The sequence below is a fragment of the Rana temporaria genome, chromosome 8, assembly GCF_905171775.1.
Source record: "Rana temporaria chromosome 8, aRanTem1.1, whole genome shotgun sequence".
NCBI classification, from domain to species: domain Eukaryota; kingdom Metazoa; phylum Chordata; class Amphibia; order Anura; family Ranidae; genus Rana; species Rana temporaria.
The window spans coordinates 163,337,029-163,359,600 of NC_053496.1; the positions used below are offsets into that span (position 1 = coordinate 163,337,029).

Below are 22,572 nucleotides of genomic sequence, written 5' to 3' on the forward strand. Positions count from 1 at the left end.
ACCCTTCACAACAGTTGGCCAGATCAAGAGCACTCTCCAGGAGGTAGGTGTATATGTGTCAGGCCTCGTACACACGACCGAGTTTCTCGGCAAAAAACAGCAAGAAACTTGCTGGGAGATATTTTTTTGCCGAGGAAACCGGTCATGTGTACATTTTCGTCAAGGAAACTGTTGAGAAACTCGACGAGCCAAAAAGAGAGCAAGTTCTCTATTTCCTTGACGGAAATGGAGAAAATTGGCTTGTCGAGTTCCTCGACAGCCTAACAAGGAACTCGACGAGCAAAACGATGTGTTTCGCCCGTCAACTTCCTCGGTCGCCTCAAAGTCAACAATCAAGAGAAGGCTTCACTAGAGTGAATACAGAGGGTTCACCACAAGATGTAAGCCTCAAAAACAGGAAGGCCAGATTAGAGTTTACCAAACAACAGCTAAAAAAGCCTTCACAGTTCTGGAACAACATCCTATGGACAGATGAGACCAAGATCAACTTGTACCAGAGTGATGGGAAGAGAAGATTATGGACAAGGAAAAGAAACTGCTCATGATTCAAAGCATACCACCTCATCAGTGAAGCATGGTGGTGGTAGTGTAATGGGGTGGGCATGTATGGCTGCCAATAGAACTGGTTCTCTTGTATTTATTGATGATGTGACTGCTGACAAAAGCAGCAGGATGAATTCTGAAGTGGTTCGGGCAATATTATTATCGGCTCATATTCAGCCAAATGCTTCAGAACTCATTAGACGGCGTTTCACAATGCAGGTGGACAATGACCCGAAGCATACTGCGAAAGCAACCAAAGAGTTTTTTAAGGGAAAGAAGTGGAATGTTCTGTAATGGCCAAGTCAATCACCTGAACTGAATTCGATTGGACATGCATTTCACTTGCTGAAGACAAAACTGAAGGGAAAATGCCCCAAGAACAAGCAGGAAGTGAAGACAGTTGCAGTAGAGGCCGGGCAGAGCATCACCAGGGATGAAACCCAGTGTCTGGTGATGTCCATGCGTTCCAGACTTCAGGCTGTAATTGACTGCAAAGGATTTGCAACCAAGTATTAAAAAGTGAAAGTTTAATTTATGATTGTTAATCTGTCCCATTACTTTTGGTCCCTTAAAATGTGGGAGGCACATATACAAACTGTTGTAGTTCCTACACCGTTCACCTGATTTGGATGTAAATACCCTCAAATTAAAACTGAAAGTCTGCAGTTAAATTTTGTTTCATTTCAAATCCACTGTGGTGGTGTATAGAGCCAAAAAGATTACAATTATGTCGATGTCCCAATATCTATGGACCTGACTGTAAAAACGCAAAAAAAAAAAAAAAATGCATAGGGGTAAACCAGGCCTAAATGCTTAACTTTTCCAGGGGCTCGTTTACATTTGCTTTTCACCTTAGAAATTCAGTCAACACACACAGGGCATTTGCAATTTGTTTTAAAGGGGCCAAGTAGAACTCCAGCTCAATAAAACCCCTATTCAGCAGACCCCCAGCTAATAAGTACCCTCATTAAAGCGGTGGTTCACCCTGAAAAACAAGTTTCTAGCATGCCATTCAGCATAGTAGCGCGAGCTACAGTATGCCTTTATAATTTTTTTTGGCGCCGTACTCACTGTTTAATCGCGTAGTAAAGTTTCAGACTCCCTGCGGGGAATGGGTGTTCCTATGCAGAGGGAACGTGATTGACGGCCGGCTATGGTGCGTCACGCTTCCCGAGAAGAGCCGGAGTAGGACTCGGCTTTTCGCAGGCGCTATACGACGCCTGCGCACAGACATTGGAGCTGACTGCGCAGGCGCCGTGAAGAGCAAAGTCCTATTTCGGCTCTTCTCGGGAAGCGTGACGCGCCATAGCCGGTCGTCAATCACGTTCCCTCTGCATAGGAAGGCCCATTCCCCGCAGGGAGTCTGGAACTTTACTACACGATTAAACAGTGAGTACGGCGCCCAAAAAAATATAAAGGCATACTGTAGCTCGCGCTAGTATGCTGAATGGCATGCTAGAAATTTTTTTTTTTTTTTTTTTAGGGTGAACCCCCGCTTTAAGCAGATCCCCGCTCAGTAGTAAGTCTTAGCTCTGCTGATGCTTCGGTCTCCGCTCACTTGCTGCTATATTTCTCCCATGCTGCGCATCTTGTGTGACATCTGTTAACATCGGCAAATCGCAGCCCATTCCCGGCAACGTCGACCGTACCGATTTTCAAAAGTAGTTCCTGCACTACTTTTGCCGACTTTAGAGACACGATTTCAATAGACATCTGTGCATGAACCCACACAGGTCTCTTTCAAATCGCCCCCGAACTCACTGAAATGTGGGTTTGAAATCGTGCAAGTTCAGCGGAACTCTCATGATTTCAAACCTCCCTTTAGTGTGAACGAGGGCTACAGACCAGTTCACACCGGTGTGACATATGATCCAGCTTTGGGGGCCACATGTTGCATGACGTGTATACATTTTTGATTCCCTATGAGAGCCGCCCTAACTGGTCCGACACAAGTCGGTCCGACTTTGAAAAAGGTTCCTGCACTACTTTGGTCTGTGTAAGGGGTTAGCTCGGTAGCGGGGTGTGTGACCCCCTGGATGGGTTCACTACACACTGAATTTTTACAGACAGGCAGTCGAAGACGGTTGAAAACAAAGATTTTGGTTTATTCTTGCTGGAAACAAGTGCAAGCATCAAAACAGCATAAACAAAATCAAACATAAAATAAACCCTGGCCACTTTGGGTGTCTACCTTTCACACAGGAACCTATCTATGGAGTCTAGCACAGCCTACTGCTGGGTAGACAGTGCTGGTCATACAGCAGAAAAACAATAGTCTTTTGTTTTTTGTCACACAGAAAAATCAATTACCACCTCACCTCCTCAGAAGACTTTCAGCTACTGCTCTCCTTCCTCACAAAGCCTCAGGAAGCAGCAAATCAGTGGTAATCCTCTGGACTACTTATAGAGGGTTTAATTGCCTCATTCTGAACAGCTGAAATCCTCCAACGCCCTTAAACCTTTTCTGGCTACTTCTGCAGCCGACGCCTAATAACAATTGGTGTATTGTCTAAACAACGCAGAAATGTATCTCCCGTCTGTGACAACACCCACAGATTTACCTGACTTCCTGTCACATCTGACTTGGACACAACTTCAGCCCATTAATTTGAATGCTAATCGCATCCAAGTTGGATCATCTACGTAACTGATCCAACTTGTGGCATGCGACTTGAAGGGAAACCCCACGCCAAGAAATAAAAATCGGCGTAGGGTCCCCCCCCTCGAGATTTATATTAGACTTAAAGGGTCGGGTATGAGTGGATCAAAGTTGGGTCCCATTCATTGAAGTTGGATAGAAGTAGGACCAATGTAGGACCAATTTCGCAGGGCAAAGTCGGATCCACAGTTGTACAACTATCGTGTCGCACCAGTGTGAACCCGGCCTAAAATCTGGAAGCTGATTGGTTTCTATGCAGAGCTGCACCAGATTTTGAAATCTCCAGTTTTAGTAAATCAGCCCCATAGTCTTTTCTTGAGGTGCATTCAGGGGCTTAGGCAAAAAGAATTTCAAAAGCTCTCAACAATTTCAGTTTAGGAACATCGGTGTGAATAAGGCCTTAAAAGAGAAGCTTGGTGTTTTTTCGCCAATCATACTTACCTAGGTGGATGCAGCATCTGTCCCCTGGCGCCTCTGCACTGAGAACCGAGCGATCGAATACCGCCAATCGTTCGGTTCTGACAGCTCCTTAAGCAGGGACCTGTAGACTGTCAGTCACAGCTCTTGGCTCTGCTCCCTCTCCTTGCTGGAGTGCTGGGCTGTGGAGGGGGCGGAGCGGCCGGCTCAGGCTCTCAGCGGCTCCCTGAGATGGGTGTTGGTCCATGGACCTGGCGGATCCCGACTTCCATTGACGTGATGACGCAGACCATGAACCGACTTCTGTGATATCACAGGAAAAGGGGTCACCGCAAAAAGAATTGCACTCCTGTGATCCACAGGAGAAGTACAGCCAAATGAGCTTTGGTTATACTTCTCCTTTAAGCTGCTTATTTTACAGCCTGGATTGGTTTTAACCTCACAGGACAGGGTTACTTTGACTTAGCTGGGAGAGAGAAGGAGAAGCAGAACTCAGCTGTTTGCACTTTATTATGAATGAGTCAATTATCGTTGATCCTTGTAAAATAAATAAATCCAATATGATTTATTATACCATTAAAAAATATGAAACTTTTAGGGGAGTGCATATTTTGTCTATGAACTCTATGCAGCCTACTATTAATGAGAGAAGCAAGTTAGTTAGATAACATACCACACAACTTCACCATCTGCAGCCTTGCCCATCGTTGCAGAATAATCAGTGTCCATCTTCAGCCTTGCCCATCATTCCAGAATAATCAGTGTCCATCTTCAGCCTTGCCCATCATTCCAGAATAATCAGTGTCCATCTTCAGCCTTACCCATCATTGCAGAATAATCAGTGTCCATCTTCAGCCTTGCCCATCATTCCAGAATAATCAGTGTCCATCTTCAGCCTTACCCATCATTGCAGAATAATCTGTGTCCATCTTCAGCCTTGCCCATCATTCCAGAATAATCAGTGTCCATCTTCAGCCTTGCCCATCATTCCAGAATAATCAGTGTCCATCTTCAGCCTTACCCATCATTGCAGAATAATCAGTGTCCATCTTCAGCCTTGCCCATCATTGCAGAATAATCCGTGTCCATCTTCAGCCTTGCCCATCATTGCAGAATAATCTGTGTCCATCTTCAGCCTTGCCCAGTGTCATTTGCAGCCTTGCCCAGTGTCATTGCAGCATGATCGTTTAAAAATTTCACCGCCGAGATAGACAGAGCCGGATGTCCTGTGTACTCGGCTCCTCTTGCAGTCCCGCCCCGTCCCGCCACTTGGCCGGGCTCCTATGATGGACATAACACAGGTCCAATGGCGGGATTGGGCGTGACTCCGAGGCGAGTACACAGTACACACGGCTATGTGTATATCGGCGGCGCTCGCTCCTCTTTCCCTCACAGACAACAGGGATCGGCGTATAACACACGCCCCTGATTTTAAGGGGGAAAAAGTGCTTGTTCTACGCCGATAAATACGGTACTTCTTGGAATCCATCTGCCCTTTAGCTCAAACATGCAGGCAGGAAGGTGTGCTTAGCTGAGAAAGCCAGATGAAAGAAACAAAATTGCACATGAAGACCCTTGGGATGTATGACATCATTTTGGCCTAGGCCAGAAACCAGTAAGCAAATTGAGATTTTCCTAGCTGGTGAAGGAAAATATTAGTTATATGAAGACAGGAGGCGAGTATCTTATGCAATTCTTTCTTTACTAAAGCTCATAGCAGAAATACATAAAAAACTTTATGGTAATTTAAAAAATAAAAACTCAAAAGGACTACCAATCCCAGCAGTCCCTGGGCCAACGTGGCCCCTCCCAGGTCTCAGCCTATATATGGGACTGTCTGAGGTAACCACATCCTCTTTCTTTGTGTAAAAACCGTGCAATCAGGAATGTAAGTCCGATCCTCTCTCCTTATGATGATCAGGGGCTTCCTCGCTGGAACACGATCTCCGCGTCTGAAGGGAGCGAAAAAGGGAAGGACCAACTGGACCGCTTCAACCGAACTGATTTCATCCCAACGGGGATCAAGGGGAACCGAAGCATTCTGGGCCGACCGGGCCGTCGCCTTCAGGAGAAAAACAGACCAACTGCAATCCAACAGGGATTGTGAGCCACTTAAATCATCCGCATTTCAGGATCAGGATTGTGATGTTCAATAACCTGTAAGGAGAAGAGAAATAATCGTAATAGGGATGGGAAGGGAGGGAAGATACTCGCCTCCTGTCTTCATATAACTAATATTTTCCTTCACCAGCTAGGAAAATCTCAATTTATATATCAGACAGGAGGCTTCGTATCTTATGCAAGTTTAAAGCAAACAATAGAATTAACAATGTATACAAGCATAAAAACAAACTCATAAAATTGACATGGATACATGGGCCTCCGGTCTGAAATAGAAGTTACGAAAGGTGGATTCTGATGACCAATCAGCCGCCCTAAGTAGGTCGTAAAGAGAGCCTCCAGAGGAGACGATTTTCGTAGCCATAGCACCCCTAGTAGAATGCGCTCCAAATAAGGAGACGTCTATGCCCGCCATTTCCATGGTGGAACGTACCCACCGTGCCAGTGTGGCGGAAGAGACTGGGTGATGGGGCTTGACGTACGAGACCAAAAGTTGGGACAAATTAGGTGGTCGAAGCATCGACGTGTGTGCTTCATAAGTTTGTAAACAGCGAACCACGCAAAGTCGCAGATGAGTGGAAAAGAAGGGGTAGAAGACAGATTGGATACTCGTTTTTGTCCTACGGACCACAGAAAAACTGACTCCTTGAGGTGAGAATTGACGCCTGGAGATGTCTAACGCTCTCACGTCTGAGACGCGCTTGATTGAGACCAAACAGAGTAGAACTGTGAGTTTGAAAGATAACAACCGTAGGGGCAATCCCTCATTGTCCTCCCATGAAGCAAACATGTCTAATAGCTTGGAGACATCCCAAGTCGACTGATATCTGGGCCTAGGGGGGCGTTGGAATCTAATACCCCGCAGTAGTCTACAGACCAATGGATGTTTTCCTACAGCTAAAGAATTAACTGGACAGTGGTATGCTGATATGGCCGAACGGTATATATTGATGGAGCTGTAAGATTTGCCAGAATCAAAAGACTCTGCCAAATAATTCACCACTACGGACACAGGGGCGTGTATGGGATCAACCTGTCGTTGATCACACCAACGAACCCAGAGTCGCCAGGCATATCGGTAGGTTGATCTGGTCCCGGGGGCCCAGGCCACAGCGAGGAGATCCCTAGCTGATCCTGAAAGGTTGAAATCCGATTCTGAGATCCTGAAATCAGCCACGCTAGGAGGTGGAGGTTGCCCTCCATGATTAGTGGATGGGGTTCCCCGGACGGGTTGGTCAACAGCATTGGGAACAGGGGAATCAGTCTGGGGTAGTCCACGACCATCCCCAAGAGGAGGGGGAACCAGGGTTGTGTCGGCCACCAGGGTGTTATCAGCACAATTGTTGCATGTTGGTTCGAGGCGTGAAGGAGAACTCTGGGTATCATCTGGAATGGGGGGAACGCATAGTGAGTTCCTTCTGGCCAAATGTGACGGAACGCGTCCACCGCGGATGCTTCTGGATCGGGCCTCCAGCTGAAGAAGTGGGGCAGCTGGTGGTTGAGGCGAGAAGCGAACAAGTCCATGTTCAACGGGCCCCAAAGACGTTCCAGAAGGCGGAATACCGGGCGATCCAGCTGCCAGTCGCTGGAGTCGGTAAGGTGGCGTGAGTACCAGTCGGCTACCGTGTTGGAGATTCCTGGAATATATTCCGCGATAGGGACAATGTTGCGGGCCAAGCAAAAATGCCAGAACTCCTTCGCCAGATCTGCAAGGATTCTGGATCTGGTGCCTCCCAAGCGGTTGACGTACTGAACCGCGGCCACATTGTCCATGCGGAACAGTACACAGCAATTGGAAGCTTGTGGGATGAAGCTCTTGACGGCAAAAAATGCCGCCAACAGTTCCAAGGCATTGATGTGCAATTCCGACTCGGAGGTAGACCAAGTCCCCCCTGTGGAATCTGTCCCGCAGCGAGCGCCCCAGCCGTGGCGACTCGCGTCCGACTCTATGATGATGTCGGGCCCGGAATTGAAAATGGTCTTGCCGTTCCACTCGACCGCGTGGCGGAGCCACCACTGCAATTCTTCTATTGCCTCCGGACAGAGGGGGATCTCGTCCGCATACCTGAGGCCCTGGCGAATATGTAAAATTTTGAGTCTCTGAAGGGCCCTGTAATGAAGTGGGGCCGGGAAGATGGCCTGGATGGATGCAGCTAAGAGCCCCATTAAGCGGGCCAGAACCCGTAAGGACAAGGAGCCTTTGCGGAGCACTGCCCTGATTTCCTTTCGAATTAGGGCCAATTTTGTTTTTGGGAGGCGGAGGACCGCTTGTTTGGTGTCCACTAGGAAACCCAAGAATTCCATCCCCTGGGCCGGATTTAGGACCGACTTTTCGCGGTTGATTAGGAAACCCAGTGTTTGTAGGAGAGAGACCGTCCAGGACATGTGAAGGGAAACTAGGGCCTTTGAGTGGGCCATGATAAGGATATCGTCCAGGTAGATAATTAGGCGTACCCCTCTGCTTCGTAGCGATGCTACCACTGGTTTCATCAACTTCGTGAAACACCATGGTGCTGACGATAGCCCGAACGGTAGGCAGGTAAACTGCCACATCTGAGCCTTCCAACGGAATCGGAGTAGGTGTTGTGACTCCGTGTGAATAGGGACAGTGAGATAGGCGTCCTTCAGGTCTATTTTCCCTAGCCAGTCTCCCGTTTGTAGGAGGTCTCGGAGGCAGTGAATGCCCTCCATCTTGAAGTGTCTGTAGCAGACATGTTGGTTCAGATTTCTTAGGTTTATTACGGGACGGAACCCGCCCCCTTTTTTCTTGACAAGGAAAAGATTGCTTATGAATCCCGGGGAACAATTTTCTACTTTTAAAATTGCTTGTTTGGACCAGAGGTCCTGAATTTCGCTCTCGATGAGAGCAACGCTGTGGCGCGTGAAATTGATAGGATGAGGGACCACATTTAACATTGGTGAAGATAGAAGTTCTACTTGGAAACCCTCGACCGTCTGCAATATCCACGGGTCTGCCGTAATCGCAGACCAGGCGTGGATAAAATACTTCAGGCGTCCCCCCACTGGTATGTGTGGTTGTGGAGTGTATGGAATACTCACCGAATGGAGGCCGGGATCGGGTGTAACCACGTCCGCCGCGTCCGCGCCATGGTCTGCCTCTGGGTGGAAAAAACTGTGCTGGCTGCGCCACTGGAACGGGGTAGGTGGGAGGAGCCTGCTGATACTGGTATTGGGGGTTTCTGTTTTGTGGCCTGTAGGTGGAACCGCGGCCGGCAGATCGGCCTCTACTTCTGCCGGCCCTGTTAAAAACTCTCACGGCTCCTGACTTCCTCAGTGATGTCTGGGCCTTATCAAGTCCCGAAAATAATCCCACGAATTTATTGATGTCTTTGAGGAGGTTATCCCCAAAGAGCATACCGCCCGCTGAAGGGCCGGGTTCGGTTTCTGCCAGGTGGGATAGCTGGGGGTCTAGCCGCATTAATATGGAACGGCGTCTCTCGACTGAGCAGGAGGTGTTAGCCGTACCTGCTAGGCAAATAGCCCTCTGGGCCCAGCCGCGGAGTTGCATTAGGTCTACTGGTTGGTCAGAAGCGGCTGCTTGTTCTGATAAGTTCAGAATTTTAGTCAGGGGCCCCATTAAATCAAGGATGCGTTCCTGGATAGATTTAAAGGACCGCTCAATCCCCTTTTTGGGGAGTTTCCCCGATTTTGCTAGATATTTTGCCAACATGGGGTCCACCTCTGGTGTGGCCACCACCTTGTTGGGGATGGCGGGTCTAGGGCATTCGGCCCGTAGTTTGTTGCGGGCAGGTCTGTCCAGGGATTTCCTGGCCCAATGTTCTACGTATTGAGATACGTGAGGCAGTGGGGACCAATCGCCAGATCGCGGGTGAGCGATGGCATCTGGGTGGAAAAATGGTTCCCCCAGTGCATCTAAAATAACTTCTCCCTGTGTATCAGGGGTGGCATTGGAGTGAAATGCCGTATCCTCAATATCCTGTCTGTCTTCATCAGACCCGTAGTCATCAGACTCGCTTTTCCCTGAAGCACCTGGTGAGTCCTCGTCCGAGGAAACGACGTAGGAGTCAGGTTTAGTCCTTCGCGAGGACCGTTGCCTCTTAGTGTCTAACTCCCTGAGGCCCAGGGGTCGGTCAGGGTCTGTTGGATGTTGAGGTTGGCAGGCCGGGGAGGATACTGCCTGGAACAAATTGTTTACTTCCCCTGTCGGGGAGTCAGGTGCTGCTAGAGTATGTTTCTGTTTGAAAGAAACCTTGCCTTTCTTATTTGGCGGTTCGCCATTTTGAGGCGGATTAATCATAGCAGGCTTAGAGGTGCGTGGTCCCTTGGACGGGATGGCCGAGGCCAGAGCCGTCTGGACAGAAATGTTAATCAGATCCTGGATCTGAGCAGCCGTCATAAACTGCGTAGTATCAAGGGTGAAAGCCTCCCCTGCAAGGGGGGCAGTATAATTGTCTTCAGACATGGGTAATATAGCCCGTATGTGTTTTAAACACTGATCACCTCTTAATATATGAGTAATCAATAAAGGAAAAAACACTCTTGTATATGTATATATCTGCACTTATATATATACCTTAATATATATACACTGAAGTGCAAAAGTACTTTCTCTTTAAGAACCTTTTCTATCCTTACAGGCTGCTGTAAGCATAGAGGTATGATAGGGTTAAGGGCTTGAGATAACAAGTATCTCCGGTGACAGAAGGGGAACGGATGGGAGCAGCACAGCAGGCTTCCTCACCTATACACCGACGATCTGCACTGGCAGCGGTGTGAGGGAGAAAGCCCGCGTTCTACCGCGCTCTGGGGCGAAGTCTCGCGAGACTACGCTTACCAGAGCGCTGATTGGATGCCGCCGAGTACCGCCCCTCCCTCCGCGCGCGAACGTGAGAGGAGAAGGGGGGAAGATGGCGCCGACTGACAAGAAGTATCGCTGACAGGCGAAAACAACGGAGGGGCGGGCGGGGAGAAAACAACTGAGCCGCGGACGTGTGAGGGGAGCGCGGCTGTACTGTACGCTCGGCGAGTGTGGGTGAAACCACAGGGGGAGCCCTGTCAAACAATATGCAGGAAAAACGCATGAAAGACATAAAAATGGAATAAATGAAATAATGATTAACGGAGTGAACAGCTGAGAGAAATGGCAGGCAGGGGGGGGGGTTCCCCACAGCCCAATACTTAAATACCAGCTGTATGTAAAATAAATAAATATATCATCTAATACTTATCTGATATGCTGCGATGAGCAGAAAGAAAGAGGATGTGGTTACCTCAGACAGTCCCATATATAGGCTGAGACCTGGGAGGGGCCACGTTGGCCCAGGGACTGCTGGGATTGGTAGTCCTTTTGAGTTTTTATTTTTTAAATTACCATAAAGTTTTTTATGTATTTCTGCTATGAGCTTTAGTAAAGAGAGAATTGCATAAGATACGAAGCCTCCTGTCTGATATATAACTGAAGAATTGTGTATATATAATATACTGCGATATTGCGGGTTGTTTGTGCAGTAAGTCCATGTCACTTAAGGGCCCGGTAGCCCACATTTATTAAAATAAAAAAAGTCCATCCAGGAAGCCCACACAGGGGTTTTAACTGGGGGCGACCGATTATCGGTTCAGCCGATATTCACTTTTTTGAAGAATCGGTATTGGTCAGAAACGTACTGATATTGCTTCAAGTGGTTGTTCCGAAAAAGATAATTTTTTAAAACAAAGTTAAAAAATGCAGCATGTTCGAAAAAAAAAATTGTCGTTTTTTAGAAACTGAAAAACGATGTGAAGCAGCCCACACACGATCATTTTAAATGACGTTTTTTAAAAACAACGTTTTTTTTTCATGCTAAAAAATGATCGACTGTTTGCATTACAGTCAGCAAACATGCAAACTTTGTCTTTTTTTTAAACCTTTTATTTCTGAGGCAGGGACTATCACAATACCTTCCTATCTACAGTGCATCCGGAAAGCATTCACAGCGCTTCACTTTTTCCACATTTTGTTCTGTTACAGCCTTATTCCAAAATGTATTAAAGTCATTATTTTCCTCAAAATTCTACAAACAATACCTCATATTGACGTGAAAGAAGTTTTTTGAAATATTTGCAAATTAAAAAAAATAAAATCACATCTACATAAGGCTCCATTCACACTAATGCTTTTTTTTATGCATTTTGCAGAAATGCAGGGAAATTTTTTAACATGTTTCCTATGGAACATGCTCACATCAATGCTTTTTTGTGCCTCTGCGTTTTTGGAAAGGGTCGGGGACTTTTTTTCCTGCAAAAAGCAGCATTTTGCATGCAATAGAATTCAACGGACCTGCATCAAAAACGCAAGTGCCGCGATTTTGCCGCGATTTGCGTTTTGCGTATTTTATTAACCTGTTTATAGCTGGTTGTTAAAGGAAATGTAAAAAAATAAAAATTACTGGCAAAAAAGACGCAAATTGCGGTAAAAACGCACGTCAAAAAACGCAGCAAGCACCGCAAAAAGCATTGAAAAAACACTCAAAAGCAACATGCATATGTGAATCGAGCCTTAGTATTCACAGCCTTTACCATGATACTGAAAGGTGCTTCCTGTTTCCACTGATCATCCTTCAGATGTTTCTACAACTTGATTGGAGTCCCCCTGTGGTAAATTCAGTTGATTGGACATGATTTGGAAAGGCACACACCTGTTTATATAAGGTCCCTCAGTTAGTGCATGTCGGAGCACAAACCAAGCCATGAAGTCCAAAGAATTGTCTATTGACCTCCGAGACAGGATTGTATCGAGGCACAGAACTGGAGAAGGGTACAAAATAAATTCTGCAGCATTGAAGGTCCTAATGAGCACAGTGGACTCCATCATCCCTAAATGGAACAAGTTTGGAACCTCTAGGACTCTTCCTATAGTGGGCCGTCCGGCCATAATGAGCGATCGGAGAGAAGGGCCTTAGGGAGGTGACCAAGAACCCGATGGTCACTCTGACAGAGCTCCAGCATTTCTCTGTGGAGAGAAGAGAACCATCCAGAAGAACAACCATCTCTGCAGCACTCTACTATACAGGCCTGATTGATGGAGAGAAGAGAACCTTCCAGAAGAACAACCATCTCTGCAGCACTCTACTATACAGGCCTGATTGATGGAGAGAAGAGAACCTTCCAGAAGAACAACCATCTCTGCAGCACTCTACTATACAGGCCTGATTGATGGAGAGAAGAGAACCTTCCAGAAGAACAACCATCTATGCAGCACTCTACTTTACAGGCCTGATTGATGCAGTGGCCAGGCGAAAGCCACTCCTCAGTAAAAGGCACATGACAGTCTTGTCTGATAAAACAAAGATCACCTGGCCAATACCATCTTTACAGTGAAGCATGGTGGTGGCAGCATCATGCTGTGGGGATGTTTTTCAGAGACAGGAACTGGGAGACTAGTCAGGATCGAGGCAAAGAAGAATGCAGCAATGTACAGAGACATCTTTAATGAAAACCTGCTTCAGAGTAGAGCTGCACGATTAATCGTCAAGAATCGTTATCGCAATCTTTTTCCCGTTGCGATTCTTGACACAGGGTTTCACGATCTTTGACATTAAAATAATTTTCTCTCTGCACTTTGGTATGCAAAGAATTTCCTCTCTGCTCTCAAGGCATCCAACAAGTAAACAAGCCGGCCAGCTCTAAAAACGAACGCCCGTTTCTTCCGGGTTCAAACGATATGCGCGGTGACGTCAGAACGTCGCCTCCCTACGTTTCGTCACAAGGGGAGGTGGTCACGGGATCCACCATCCCATGACCACGCATATCGTTTGAACCCGGAAGATACGGGCGTTCGTTTTTAGAGCTGGCCGGCTTGTTTACTTGTTGGATGCCTTGTCTGATCTATTGTGATGTAAGTGCATACCCTTTTTTACCTTATTAAATCGCGAGGATTTTACACTATTGTGAGTCCCTCTTCTATTTGCATATATCCTGTCTGACTGAGATGACTGATCGATTCTGACAGCTTTGAGTTGGATAAACCGGTGGGAATACCTGTTTGAATTACATCCTTACATGCTGTTTTTGCTCTCCTTAAACTGAGACCAAAAATATTCGGTAAGAGGCAGTGTTTGTCTTTGGTGGAAGTGTCTTCTCATCACCTTTCCTGGGATGTTTCATATATTCTGCACTGGGGACATCTTCATTTGAACCTTCTGCATGGTGGACTTTTGGCTCACTTACAAGACCCATCTACCAATACTTTTCATTTAATTTTAATTTTTTCTTCAAAGAGTTACATGTTTTTCACTAAGGACATTATATTCATATATTTATTTTTTCACAAAATGTAGTCTTATATGTCACAGCTCACTGTATATGGTGTCACTCAATTTGATATACTGTTATTGCAGACAGCTGGTCGTTTATATTAGCGCGATCTGCTTCCTGTTTTTGTATTTGTTTGGTGTGGTATAACACTTTTTGATCGCAGCTTTTCATTTAATTTTTATATTTAGAACGAGCGCAATTTTTTCCATTTACTTTTCAAAAAGACTTGAGGCTGTAATTTGGGGGCAAAGGAGCTTCAACAAAGTATTGAGCAAAGGCTGTAAATACTTATGTACATGGGATTTATTTTTTATTTTTATGCATTTGCAAAGATTTCAAACAAACATCTTTCACATTGTCATTATGGGGTATTAACCTCCTGGGCGGTGTTCCCGAGTCTGACTCGGGGTGAGATTTTTGGGCTAGGATCGGTAACCCCGAGTCAGACTCGGGCTTGCCTCGCTGGATGTACAGGGAGTGTTTACTTACCTTGTCCCTGGATCCAGCGATGCCACCGCGCTGTGTGAGCGAGCGGGACCTCCTCGCTCGATTCACACAGCGTCCTCCTGTGCCGCCGATCTCCGTTCCCTGCGACGTTATGACGCACGGGGACGGAGAACGGCGCCAAATTTAAAAAAGTAAACAAACACATTACATACAGTATACTGTAATCTTATAGATTACAGTACTGTATGTAAAAAATACACACCCCCCTTGACCCTAGTGGTCTGTCCTGTGTCCTGCATGTCATTTTATATAATAAAAACCTTTTTTTCTCCCTGCAAACTGTAGATTGTCCATAGCAACCAAAAGTGTCCCTTTATGTCAAAATTAGTTTTAGATCAGCTAGAAAACAGCGATAATAAATTATAATCACTTGCAGAATTGAGCGATAGCGATTTGTGGGGAAATTTGTCATACAAAAAAAAAAATAATGACAGCGACAATTCTGCAACTGAGCAAATTTCAGTGATTTTGATTTGATTACATTATTGAATAATTTTTATTATAATTATATTATTATTTGTTATAATTATTTATAGTTATTTATTATATTATAATTTATAATTTTGTTTTTAAAAAAATGTCATACCCGGGATGCCTATTAGATTCTTGTTTGGTCAGATTTAAGTGAGTTATTTCTAAAAATTACAGACCTACAATATAAAACGCCAAATTTCCTTGCAAATAATGGTACCGCTTTCAGCATGTTTTTTCTGAAAGAATCATACCGCCAGGGAGGTTAATTGAAGAATTTTGAGGAAAATAATGAATTTAATCAATTTTGGAATAAGACTGTAACATAAAATGTGGAAAAAGTCAAGCGCTGTGAATACTTTCCGGATGCATTGTATTTACTAATGCTAGCAGCATAAGGACTAAAAATAGTTCATCTCGATTGAGAGAGTTTAGTTCCACTGTTATTGTAGGTGCATCTGCAGTTCCTGGTTTCTCAAAAGCCACACATACAGGACATGAATCAAAATCCGGTCAGTTCAGTAAATCCTGCCAGCAAACCAAGAAAAAATTATATATCCTCTTGCCGACCGCATAGCGCCGTTATACGGCGGCAAAGTGGCTCTCCTGGGCTGAATCATGTATCTAGTACGTGATCATGTATCTAGTACGTGATCCGGCACTTCCAGTTAGGGGAGACGAGCACGAGCTGCCGGCACACAGCACAAGCCGATCAGCGAGTGCCAGTCAATGGATGATCGCTGGCACCTGCTGATCAACGAGAAGGAAGACAGGTTTATGTTTCCCTGCAGAGAAACCATTGCACTCCTTAGTAAAAATAGCACACATTACACATAGTTAACCCCTTTCCAGCCAGTGTCATTAAAGCGGAGGTCCGCCGTAAAAAAAAAAAAATATATTAAAAGCCAGCAGCTACAAATACTGCAACTGCTGACTTTTAATAAATGGACACTTACCTGTCCTGGAGTCCAGCGATGTCGACAGCAGAAGAAGAGCAATCGCTCGTCTCTCGACTGCCCCCACCGCCATCCTCGGTGAGGGAATCAGGAAGTGAACTGCCCGGTTTCCTACTGCGCATGCGCGAGTCTCGCTGCTCCGTCCTCACTGTTCCCCGATGTGTTCTAGGAATCGTGTGTTTCCCAGAACACAACGGGGGGGGGGGGGGGACTGACGTACTGCCCACAGAGTCTATGCCCGTAAGTGGGTGCAAATACCTGTCTTAAACAGGTATCTGCAACCCTGAAAGGTGCCAATTGTGGCACCAGAGGGGGGGGGGGGGGGATCCGATGAGCGGAAGTTCTACTTTAGGGTGGAGCTCCGCTTTAATACAGTGACAGTGCATATTTTTAGCACTGATCACTGTATTCGTGTCACCTTAGTGTCAGTTAGTGTCAGACTGCCTACCATACTATCACATAAGTCGCTGATCGCCGCCATTACTAGTATTAAAAAAAAAAAAAACAAGTTTCAGTATATTTCCTATAGTTTGTAGACGCTACAACGTTGTAAACCAATCAATACACGCCTATTGGTATTTTTTTTTTTAAACAATATGAAGCAGATAACATGTTGGCCTAAATTCATAAAGACATTTTTTTATTGGATATGTTTTATAGCAGAAAGTAAAAAATGTTTGTTTTTCAAAATGTACAAACAAAAAAACAAACAGCGGTGATCAAACAGCACTAAGGCCCCGTACACACAACCGAACATGTCTGCTGAAACTGGTCCGACGGACCAGTTTCAGCAGACATGTTCGGTCGTGTGTACGGCCGACCAGACAATTGTCCGGCGGATCGGACAGTTTCCAGCGGACAAATGTTTCTTAGCATGCTAAGAAACATGTCCGCTGGAAGCCTGTCCGTCGGACATGTTCGGTCGTCTGTACAGACTCACCGGACATGTCCGATCGGCCCAAAGCCCTCGCCATGCGTCGAAGTGATTTGACGCATGCGTGGAAGCATTGACCTTCCAGGGCCGCGCACGTCGCTGCGTCATCGTCACGGCGCGTCACGTCACCGCGTATCCTGTCCGAGGGGATTTCTGTTTGATGGTGTGTACAACCATCAGACAGAAATCTCCGAGCGGACATGGGGGGGGGGGGGGGGGACTCGAGCAGGACTAACAGCACTGCTTGGGATTTCAGTCCAGCATAGGCAGCTTTGTCAGGCAGTTAGCATGCTGGATTTCTTTCCATATCGGGTATTTTTGTGTATGCGCAGTGTTTTAAAGAGACAAAACATGGGCAAATGTGCATGTATTGGAGAGATATAATGAATATATTTTTTGAGTTACCCAAAGTGGAGCTGAGGGGTGCCTTAAAGCTTTTAGAAAATCAGCTTGGAGCTTTCTGAAGCTTCGCAAATGCTTTGTAATAGTTTGCTGTACACACAGCTCTACAGGATGGCGGTTGATTTACTAAACTGGAAACTGGTGCAACTCTGCATAGAAACCAATCAGCTTCTGTTTGTTTTGGCAAACAGCTAAAGTTAGAAGCTGATTGGTTACCATGCACAGCTGCACCAGATTTTGCACTCTCCAGTTTTGGTAAATCAACCCCAATATGGGCTAGATTCAGAAAGACTTACGACGGGCGTATCAGTAGATACGCCGTCGTAAGTCCGAATCCGCGCCGTCGTATCTTTAAGCGTATGCTCAAATTGAGCTACGCTTAAATGTTGCTAAGATACGACCAGCGTAAGTCTCCTACGCCGTCGTATCTTAGGGTGCATATTTACGCTGGCCGCTAGGCGGCGCTTCCGTTGATTTCCGCGTAGAATATGCAAATGAGCTAGATACGCCGATTCAGAAACGTACGTGCGCCAGGCGGATTTTTTTCACGTCGTTTACGTAAGGCTTTTTCCGGCGTAAAGTTACTCCTGCTATATGAGGCATAGCCAGTGGCCCGGATTCAGAGAGCAATTGCGCCTGCGTAACCATAGTTACGCAGCGCAATTGCTGACTTGCTCCGGCGTTACGAATGCTCCTGATTCAGGAACATCGTAACGCCGACTGCAGCCTAAAATCTGTGTGGCATAAGGCTCTTATGCCACGCATATCTTAGGCTGCATTCTTGCGATGACCGCTAGGGGGCCCTCCCATTGTGCTCAGTGTATAGTATGCAAATTGCATACTAACACCGATTCACAATGTTGCGCGAGCCCTGCGTATGCAAGGTACGGAGTTTCCGTACGGCGTCTTTAGCGTAAGGATAAAGGATACCCGCCGTTCCCGCGTCGTGAAATTTGAATTTCACGTCATTTGCTGGACGCCATTCACATTCACTTTGAAGCAAATGACGTCCTTGCAACAATTTGCCACACAATGCACGTCGGGAAAGTTTCCCGACGGCGCATGCGCTTTACGATCGGCGCGGGAACGCGCCTAATTTAAATGATTCCCGCCCCCTGCGGGATCATTTAAATTGCGCGCGCTTACGCCGGGCTCCGTGAATCGAGGGCATCGGCGCAAATTTGCGGGGCTCCGTGAATCGAGGGCATCGGCGCAAATTTGCGGGGGCGCAGGGCAAAATCGTTGCCCTGTGCCTCCGTAATTTCAGTGCAAATCTTACTGAATCTGGGCCAATGTTAAGTATGGACGTCGGGACAGCGTCGAATTTTACGTCGTTTGCGTAAGTCGTTCGCGAATAGGGCTTTGCGTAAATTACCTTCACGTCTAAAGCATTGACTATTTGCGACGTGATTAGGAGCATGCGCACTGGGATACGTTCACGGACGGCGCGTGCGCTGTGTCGTTAGAAACGTCATTTACGTGGGGTCATGTTTTATTTACATAAAACACGCCCACCTCTTCACAATTTGAATTAGGCGCGATTACGCCGGCACATTTGCGCTACGCCGCCGTAACTTAGGGTGCAGGTTCTTTGTGAATACAGAACCTGCCTCACTAAGTTACAGCAGCGTAGCGTATCTGAGATACGCTACGCCCGCACAAAGTTACGGCGGGCTATCTGAATCTAGCCCTATGTGTATAACCGAAGCAAAATATGGACATTCACAGTTAATTAGGGGCCCGTGGTGAGAAAAAAAACAAAACTCCTTCCTCGTTATGGTTACTGACTGTTTCTATCTGCCTAGATGATGGAAACGTCGTGCAGACTCGGGGAAAAAAGGTGAATATAGAAGGAAACTGTACAACTGTTATATACACAGCCAGCGTAACAAAGGTTAAGTTAGGATTTGTACAAATGGCATGGTCCGTTTTAACTCAATGTAATTTGCTATATTTTGAACAGATGAGGTTGAAAGTCAAGAAAGAGAAAATGAAGCTTCTGACGAAAGCACAAAACATCAAAGTGTCATTAAAGAAAGCTCTCGTGTGAAATCTGAAGATAAACTACAAGTAGTTCAACTTATCGATGCGTCTACCGAGCCACTTGAATGTGTATCCATTTCTATAAAGGATGACGAGGAGGAGGAGGAAGAGGAGGAGGAAGAAGAAGAAGAAGAGGAAGAAGAAGAAGAAGAGGAAGATGAAGATGAGGAAGAGGAAGATGAAGATGACCAAGCTTCTGACTTTGATGCAGAAGAGGATTCTGTTACATCTGAAAAATGGCCTACAGGAAGGAAATCCAAATCGGTTGACAGCAACAATGATGAACGTGATATTGATGACGAAGACAACTTTCAAACAGTTTTTATCTCCGACGATGGCACCACGGTCATTGGCGACAAACTGGCAGTGGTGACCTGCAGCGTATGCGGCGAATGTTTTGCAGCCAAACCTGAGAGTTCAAAGAAATCGAAGAAAATTAAATGCATCAAATGTTCTATACTTGCAACCGGTCCTCAGAAACCAAAGAAGTGGACAAAGGAGGCCCTGCGGGAAGGCTTTTTGTACCTGCCTAAAAATTCCAACCGGGACGCAACAGAAGCCTTCACCATTAACAGCAAAGTGGTCATCAAGAAAATCGCGAGCGGGGATGAATCAGCCGAGAAGCCTCCCAGAGTTCCACCAGGGGATAAAGTTCTGATGTGCGATGAGTGCGGCCGATACTTTTCCCAGCAGGCTGCCTTGGATATCCATCGTAGAATCCATACTGGGGAAAAACCCTTTGTTTGCTTGAAGTGTGGTAAAGGCTTTAGAAGCAAAGGAAACCTTGTATCTCACCAAACTGTCCACACAGAGGATAAGCAGTTCCAGTGTTCCATATGCGATAAATATTTTAAACGGAGCCTTGGCCTCATCGAGCACATGAGGCTTCATACTGGCGAGAAACCTTTCACTTGCCCTGACTGTGGCAAATGTTTTTCCCAGCGTTCGGCCTTTAGCACCCACCAGAAGATCCATGCAGATGGTAAAGTGTTTACATGCTTTGACTGTGGCCGTTGCTTCAAAACTAAAGCTGACCTTCGGACACATGAGCTGGTTCATCTGGGCGACAAGCCGTTTCAGTGTACGGAGTGCGGGGAGGGGTTTACAAGACGGGCCAACCTGCTTAGGCATCAACGTACGCATTCGGGGGTGAAGCCCTTCTCCTGCGCTGATTGCGGCAAGACTTTCACGCGAAAGCTCGGCCTTCTGAAACACGAAAGGCTCCATATTAGAGAAGTAGCACAAGCCAGGTTTCGAGCAAGTATGGCTTTTGCGGCGTCCCAAGCATCAGCGTGAACACTGAGGCATATCAGGCAAAGAACCCTTTTAAACAACTTCCATGTCCATACCCTAACTGAGTCAGTTCTGGGCAGATCCTGGGAGCCAGATATCCAGTTTGACATAAAATGAACAAATAGCACCCATCTTTTTTTTCTGATTTATTGTTTTTTTGCGGGGTTTTGGCACTAAAGGCTCATGTCTTATGCCTCCCTGATAGAAAAGGTTGGATCACCCAGCAGTATCTGCCCCTTGGGAACTTTATAATGGGAATCTCTGTAGCCGAGTTCCCAGCTCTGCTCATCAAATTCATGTTTTATTTACAAAGGGGTCCCACTCCTGCAACATGCAGGAAAATAATGAAACTCCTTTGCTGAAGAGAAGAGTTCCAGAGGTTTAGACTCCGGCTGATTTGGCCACAGAAGCCTGTAAAATATATTGGCCAGAACTAAGCGTTCAGTTCTCGTAACCACTTAAGTCCTGGAACCTTTTGCTGCCTAATCCCAATGAGTCTGTGTTGTTTCTGTTCCAGAGATGTCTCCGCTCCGCACCTTATACCTTCTATTTGTAGTCTAGCCCAACATATCATGTATTTTCTTTTGGGACAGATAGGGCTTTCATTTTGTAGCAGATTTGGATACTGATATTTTTGTTTACTCGGTTTTATAGAGAAGAAATTGTGAGAAATAAGAAAAGATGCATTCTTAACTGTATGGTACAGGACAGTAGGCTTCAGGTGATTGGACACTGGCAACAAACTTGCTAGGGCCGCCCCTTTTGCATGCTTATATAACCCCACTGATTCCATGAAACTCTATATTTTTGCTAGTGTCCCTAGGTGATGGACCTCTTCTCCTAAAAGTTCTTTCTTTCAATCATTACACTTTTATCAAGATCTCACTGCTTATTGTTCTAGGCCAGGGGTCTCCAAACTGCGGCCCGAGGGCCAGATGTGGCCCTTTGCTAGCCTTTATCAGGCCCTTGGGGCAAAATTCCTCCCACTGATATAAGGCTCTATTCCTCCCACTGATGCCAACAATGGGGCACTATACCATCCACCAATACCAATGATGGGATACTATTCCTCCTACTAATAGGGGGAATACTCCTATTGACCACCAACCCTGAGGCCATATTTGTTCTCACTGATGCCGGGCCCGTGACATTTTCTTCCCCTGCTGGCCACAATCCGGCCCTCGTAAAGTCTAAAAGGGAAATAAAGTGGCCCTTTGTTTGCAAAGTTTGGAGACCCCTGTTCTAGGCTATCCAGCAGTTTCCTGTTTGGTAACCCTAAGGCCTTGTACTCACGGCAGGACATGTCCGATGAAAACGGTCTGCAGACCGTTTCCATCGGACATGTCTGGCCGGGGACTGCCCGGGGACTTCTGTTCGATGGCTATACACACCATCGAACAGAAGCCCGCGCGTAAACATTACGCGGGGCGTGTCCGCGGTGTCGCCGCGTCGATGACGCGGTGTCGCCGCGACAATGACGCGGCGACGTGGGCGGGCCGCCTTAAAAATGCTTCCACGCATGCGTCGAAGTCATTCGACGCATGCGAGGGATGCGGGCGGCAGGACATGTACGGTAGGTCTGTACAGACGACCGTACATGTCCGGGCGGACAGGTTTCCAGCGGACTGTTTTAAAACAAGTCCGGGAAACAGTTGTCCGCTGGAAACCTGTCCGATCCGTCCCAAAATGGTCCGCTCGGGCCAACACACGGCCAAACATGTCTGCTGAAACTGGTCTGCGGACCAGTTTCAGCAGACATGTTTGGTCGTGAGTACGGGGCCTCAGTGTTATACCTTGAGGACTGTACCCAGACCTCACTGTGTGGGGCCAGCCTGTAATGTGTGCTTCGGACACTAGATCTTGCGTTACACACGCACCCTGGCAAAAAGTGCAATGTGTGTGGTTGGCTGCAGGGAGCTATATAGTTCCAGGTTAATCTCCATGGTTTCCAG

General features: G+C 46.5%; 1 protein-coding gene across 1 annotated transcript in view; it reads left to right on the forward strand.

Moving 5' to 3' along the window:
* Positions 1–21,592, forward strand: part of LOC120909323 (oocyte zinc finger protein XlCOF7.1-like) — a 34,981-nt gene extending 13,389 nt beyond the window's left edge. Inside the window, exon 5 of the mRNA XM_040321068.1 lies at positions 19,248–21,592. Within this exon, the coding sequence (XP_040177002.1) occupies positions 19,248–20,623 (1,376 nt within the window). The 3' untranslated portion in view covers positions 20,624–21,592. The remainder of the gene's footprint in view (positions 1–19,247) is intronic.
* Positions 21,593–22,572: the final 980 nt, after the last annotated feature.